General features: G+C 38.2%; 1 protein-coding gene across 2 annotated transcripts; it reads left to right on the top strand.

The window, feature by feature from the left end:
• Positions 1–214: 214 nt before the first annotated feature.
• On the top strand, positions 215–5,024 carry LOC104087703 (boron transporter 1). 2 transcript variants are annotated; one of them, XM_070187606.1, is made up of 12 exons: positions 215–913; positions 1,536–1,618; positions 1,747–1,939; positions 2,013–2,151; positions 2,348–2,513; positions 2,655–2,821; positions 2,924–3,097; positions 3,218–3,313; positions 3,464–3,601; positions 3,730–4,052; positions 4,147–4,414; positions 4,498–5,024. In XM_070187606.1, the coding sequence occupies exons 1-12, from the start codon at positions 810–812 to the stop codon at positions 4,801–4,803; spliced, it is 2,157 nt and encodes a 718-aa protein (XP_070043707.1). In that variant the 5' UTR covers positions 215–809; the 3' UTR covers positions 4,804–5,024. The 2 variants fall into 2 exon arrangements, with proteins under 2 accessions (XP_070043707.1, XP_009590550.1); XM_009592255.4 differs by having other exon boundaries at positions 216–913; positions 3,733–4,052.
• The last annotated feature ends 899 nt before the right edge of the window (positions 5,025–5,923 follow it).

Here is a 5,923-nt window from a genome sequence, read left to right as displayed (position 1 = left end):
TCAGTATTTTTCATATATTTATGTTCAAATATTATGGTCAAACTGACTAATTTCGAGAATTATGAAGTCATGAAACTTTTGATACAGCGAATTATTACGGTTTGCCCTAGTAACTTGTTTAATGCGACTCATTTCATTTGACTATACATTTTTCCGAAGTATGTGTCCGATACAGCTGACCAAACCTGTACAGTGTGACAGACTGACAGTAAGGAATCTGAATATCCATTTTTCCTCTTTCACCCCACCCCCGCCTCTCTCTTCCTTCTAGTTTTCTCTACGTCCCCTCCACCTTTTTGGTATCTCTATATATATTGGCGAATTTCTGCACTGTCTTCTTAGCGCTCTCACATTTGTTCCCTTCCCTTAAAACCATTCCCACACCCAAATTTTAAGGAGCTATTCTCTTTGTACTTGAATCTTCTTCTGTCCTATTTGGATTCTTTTTCACTGTCCCCTGCATCATGTAAATCTGCTGTTGTCTTATTTGTTTCTTATCTGCTAAATTTTATTTGGTGTCTCATTTCCTCGTGCATTGTGTTCTTTTGAAGTTTCCCCAGAATATTTCGACTGATAGTGCCAATTAGAAAATGGTGTATTTTGCTACTACAATGGCTTTTTATAGACTTGCTGCCATTCCCTAGTCCTTTAACTGTACAGCTCTACCATTGTCACTTTTTCCCCACAACAGAAATATCATCAAATTCGTTAATTATACAAGTCCAACGACTTCTCTAACTTAAATAAAAGGTAAACGAGAAAGGCAAGAAAGAGTCTTGATTTGAGTGGTTAAATTGTTACCTGCTCAAATGGAGGAGTCATTTGTGCCTTTTCGTGGAATCAAGAATGACCTGCAGGGACGTCTGGTGTGCTACAAGCAAGATTGGACCAGTGGAATCAAAGCTGGCTTCAGGTACACCACACTCACTTCTTGTACTATCCAAGAACAAATTTTTACAACATTCTTGATTCTCCTAAAGCTTAATGTCTTGAGTTGACTAATTGATAAAATCTTAAAAAATAGTTTTTCATGTTGGTTGAGCGAATTGATTGTTGTCTCCTTATATAGTTTTGGGTAATTCTTAGATAAATTTTAAGGTTAAGTTAGAACGAGTCCCATTTTCTTCACATGGTACCAAGCTAAACCCATCCTTATTTTTGGTTTAACAAATGTTGGGCCTCTATATGGTGTTGTCCATGCTCCAAATGTCCAATGCTGGGTATAGGGCGGAGCTAGAGTATGAGTTACGGATATGAGGAACGTAACAACTTTTGATTAGACTCTATACTTGTATTATAAAATCTATTAAGTATGTATAAATATTTAATTTCGAACCTAGCAAATAAAACAAGTTGTGGGTTCGTGGCAAATTCGGAACCCAAACTCCTCGCTCCGCCCTGGCTAGGCATAAGAGGGGTGATAAGTGTTTCACATTAATTAAGTTAGGTCCGAGGGTCCATTTTATTTGCATTAAACTCTTGTTATATGTTGATGGGGTTTAGCTTAGCTGAACAAGAAAGCTGCTGGTTTTCAGGATCTTGGCACCCACCACATACATATTCTTTGCCTCGGCAATTCCAGTGATTTCATTTGGCGAGCAGCTGGAGAGAAACACTGGTATGTTATTACAAGACTAGTGCAATTTGTTCTACAAATGCTTTTAAGTACTTAGACCTGCAGATTAAAATTCTTTTCTGTTTCGTTCATCAATTTGAAAATTGATATTCAAAAGTCAACATTTGCAGATGGAACGCTAACTGCAGTTCAAACATTAGCATCAACTGCAATTTGTGGAATTATACACTCCATCATTGGTGGTCACCCTTTGTTGATTTTAGGAGTTGCAGAACCTACGGTCATAATGTACACATTCATGTTCAACTTTGCTAAACAACGACGTGAACTCGGTCCTGGTCTCTTTCTAGCTTGGACTGGTTGGTAAGTACACATTGTCTAAACATGAATAACCAGTTAGTCTAATCAACACGCTAATATCATTTTGATTTTCCAGGGTATGCGTCTGGACTGCAATTTTACTCTTCTTATTGGCAATATTAGGAGCTTGCTCCATTATTAACAGGTTTACCCGTTTGGCTGGTGAACTATTTGGCATGCTTATTGCAATGCTCTTCATGCAACAAGCTATCAAAGTAAGCGAAATAGTAGTACTATTTAATCAACTACCCTCCTTATTATCCAATCAGGAGGGCATTTTGAATTACTTGAAAAAAAAATAGCACTAAAGCGTGTTGCCTCGACTACTCCTTTCTGGTTATCGTGCTATTGTTTAGCTAAATGCAATCACAAAAAATAATTTTCTGTTCTGTTTTTACATTTATATATTAGGGCCTGGTAGAAGAGTTTCGTATTCCGGAAAGAACCAATCCTCGTTTAACAGAGTTCATGCCTTCGTGGAGATTTGCTAATGGAATGTTTGCCTTGGTTCTCTCCTTTGGTCTACTGCTAACTGCTTTGAAAAGTCGAAAAGCAAGGTCATGGCGATATGGAGCAGGTAATTCATCATGCTGATTCTGTTTATGAGCAACGATTTTTAGTCATATTCACTAAACTCTGAACTCTGTCACTGATATTTGGTTCCCAATCGACAACTTTAGACTTGGATGACTTAACATTTTGTCTTCCGTTTTTGCAGGTTGGCTTCGTAGTCTTATTGCAGACTACGGTGTGCCACTTATGGTTGTGGTCTGGACAGCAGTTTCCTACATACCATCTGAAAGTGTTCCTCAAGGAATTCCAAGACGTCTCGTCAGCCCAAATCCATGGTCACCTGGTGCTTTTGAGAATTGGACTGTTATCAAGGCAAATGCTTTTTCCTTACTGATTTTTAATTCATCTCTAACTACCTTCTGTTTAATTATCCGCCTTATGGACGACTAATTGTGATATTCTGGTCATCTGCAGGACATGCTAAAAGTGCCAGTTCTCTACATACTTGGTGCTTTCATTCCTGCAACAATGATTGCGGTGCTTTACTATTTTGACCACAGTGTGGCGTCTCAACTGGCACAGCAGAAAGAATTCAATCTTAGAAAGCCACCTTCTTTCCATTATGACTTGCTTCTTTTAGGGTTCTTGGTATGCAAAAATTCATTTTGCTACACATAGCTTTGGTTTCCACATTTTGCTTCACCTTCCACATATATGTTTCCTTTAACATATCTCTTGATGTTTTAACTGTGGGATTCTTGGTTGTAGACACTAATGTGCGGCCTTGTTGGTATCCCTCCATCAAACGGTGTGATCCCACAGTCCCCAATGCATACAAAAAGTTTGGCTACTCTTAAACACCAGGTAAATTCCAGCTTAGTGAAACTACTTCACATCCGTTCTTCAGTTTCCAGTCCTCTAATGTATATTTAGCAGCAGCAAGGCAACAACTTAAACTGTTATATCTCCTTTTCTGTTAATTGATGCACAAACTAAGATAACCTTGTTGTGCAGTTGCTTCGCAACAGACTTGTTGCCACGGCTCGCAAAAGTATGCAGAAAAACTCAAGCCTGGGACAATTATATGGGAATATGCAGGAAGCTTATCAACAGATGCAAACTCCTCTGATCTACCAAGAGCCATCAGCTAGAGTATGTGACATGCCTCTTCACCGATTTATGGAGCTTAAAGTTTTTCTATCTATAACCATTACTACCTACTTGAATTTACCAAGTATTTCCATTGTAGCTCATACAACAACTTGATTTCTTTATTTTAGCAGGGTCTGAAGGAGTTAAAAGAATCAACAATTCAGTTAGCGTCAAGCATGGGAAACATTGATGCTCCAGTGGATGAAACAGTTTTCGACGTTGAGAAGGAAATTGATGATTTGTTGCCAGTTGAAGTGAAAGAACAGCGCGTCAGTAACTTGCTTCAAGCCACTATGGTAGGGGGATGTGTTGCTGCAATGCCAGTGCTCAGAATGATTCCAACCTCAGTGCTATGGGGATATTTCGCTTACATGGCCATTGAAAGTTTGCCGGGCAATCAATTTTGGGAGAGAATATTACTGCTATTCACTGCACCAAGCAGAAGATACAAGTAGTTCACTCTTTCTAAAAATGCCTTTAAATTTATCTTTTTAAATTGTTTTTCCAAGGAATTTCCTTAACAAAATGATGAATCTTGCTTGCAGGGTTCTAGAGGATTATCATGCCACTTTTGTAGAGACTGTGCCTTTCAAGAGCATAGTGACATTTACAATATTCCAAACACTATATTTGCTTGCTTGCTTTGGAATTACATGGGTTCCAATCGCGGGGCTCCTTTTCCCTCTTTTGATCATGCTTTTGGTTCCTGTGAGACAATACATATTGCCTAAGTTTTTCAAAGGGGCACACCTTCAAGATTTAGATGCAGCAGATTATGAAGAGTCACCAGCTGTACCATTCAATATTCCTACGGTAAATCCTACTCTTCTGTAATCTAATATTCGATTGCAATTACATGAATTTTAGGACTTGAGGACTAATGTCAAAGCACGCAGGAGGGTGAATTTGGCTCAAGACCTTCCTACGCAGGAAGTGGCGAAATTTTAGATGAGATCATTACTAGAAGCAGGGGTGAAGTCAAACGCATTAACAGTCCGAAGATCACAAGTTCAACAGCAACTCCAATAAGAGATTCCAAGCTCCTTCAAAGCCCACGCGTTCCAGAAAAAGCATACAGTCCACAGATTAGCAAACTGAGAAGTCCCCTTTCTGGCGGAAGAGGGCCTTTTAGTCCGAGGAATGGAGAACCAAAGCCATCCAATTTGGGCATGAGTCCTCGGACATCAGCTTCTAACGACTAAGAGACAATTGACTTCCTATCATTAAGCTAGTTGATATGCCTAAAGCTTTGTATTTCCATTTGTTTGTCTCCCTTTCCTGCATTTTAAGCGATGCATTTGGAAATGTACCTGTAACATTAGCCGAGTATTGATGTCTTAGAATGATAATAGTTGGGAAGTGTTTGTTTGTTCATATATTTTGGAGATAATATTAATAATAGCAGCTAAAGTGTATTTATCCATATTTACTTGTACAGCTTTGCACAAGTCTTTTTTCAACTCATCTTAATCGCTGACCTGAAAGTGGAGTACTCAGCCTAATGAAAATATAACACTACAGCAGTACTCTATTGTTTAAAGTTGATTAATTGCATATAACATATCAATCAACTACATCTAAATCCAGATTAACACTGTCAAGTATATCGGTGTGGATTAAGTTTTGAATGGTCAAAAGTTTGTTTCTAGATTGATCAGCATTGTGTCCAGGAGCTTCTTTCAGATAAAAGTTTCAATTTTTATGAATCGACAAAAAGTCAACAGTCGAATGATTTGTGATAGGAGGGGTGACTTGAATATAGCCAAGCATAGAGAAATGAAAAGAAAAAAAGGTGATTATCAGATAAGAAGTCATTATGAATGCTGGAAGAAAAGCAGAGGTCAAAATTGAATTTGAGAAAGCATGCATATGGAATTAGTGAAGGGACAACGAGAAGTGAGGGAAAGAATGTGAAAGCAAAGGGGGAAGTTTGTGGGTTTCATGGCATTTGACTTAAATAAGTGGAAAACATAGCAGATCACTGACTAATGATTTCAGGATCTCTGTTCTTTTTATTTTTGGCCTATCTGAGGGAATAATGGTAAGAGTTGAAAAGTGAAGATTGAAAACGACCAATCTAAAGGCATCAAACTCAGGTGACAATTCATTTCACGTATTCATATGGTCGGTTATGACATGTGGCCCATGACTACGTGATTTAATTAGAGCCCCTCTAGCTAGTCGTGTCTTGCGAAATACTAGCTAGTGACACCAATGGCAGAGACAAAATTTTCATCAAGAGGTTTCAATATAATGTCTACTCTATATAAATAAGAATTATGACCTTTAATATACTCATTTTTCGACAAAGAAGATTCAGAT

The sequence above is a fragment of the Nicotiana tomentosiformis genome, chromosome 1, assembly GCF_000390325.3.
Source record: "Nicotiana tomentosiformis chromosome 1, ASM39032v3, whole genome shotgun sequence".
NCBI lineage: Eukaryota > Viridiplantae > Streptophyta > Magnoliopsida > Solanales > Solanaceae > Nicotiana > Nicotiana tomentosiformis.
This window is presented reverse-complemented; position numbering and strand designations above follow the sequence as displayed.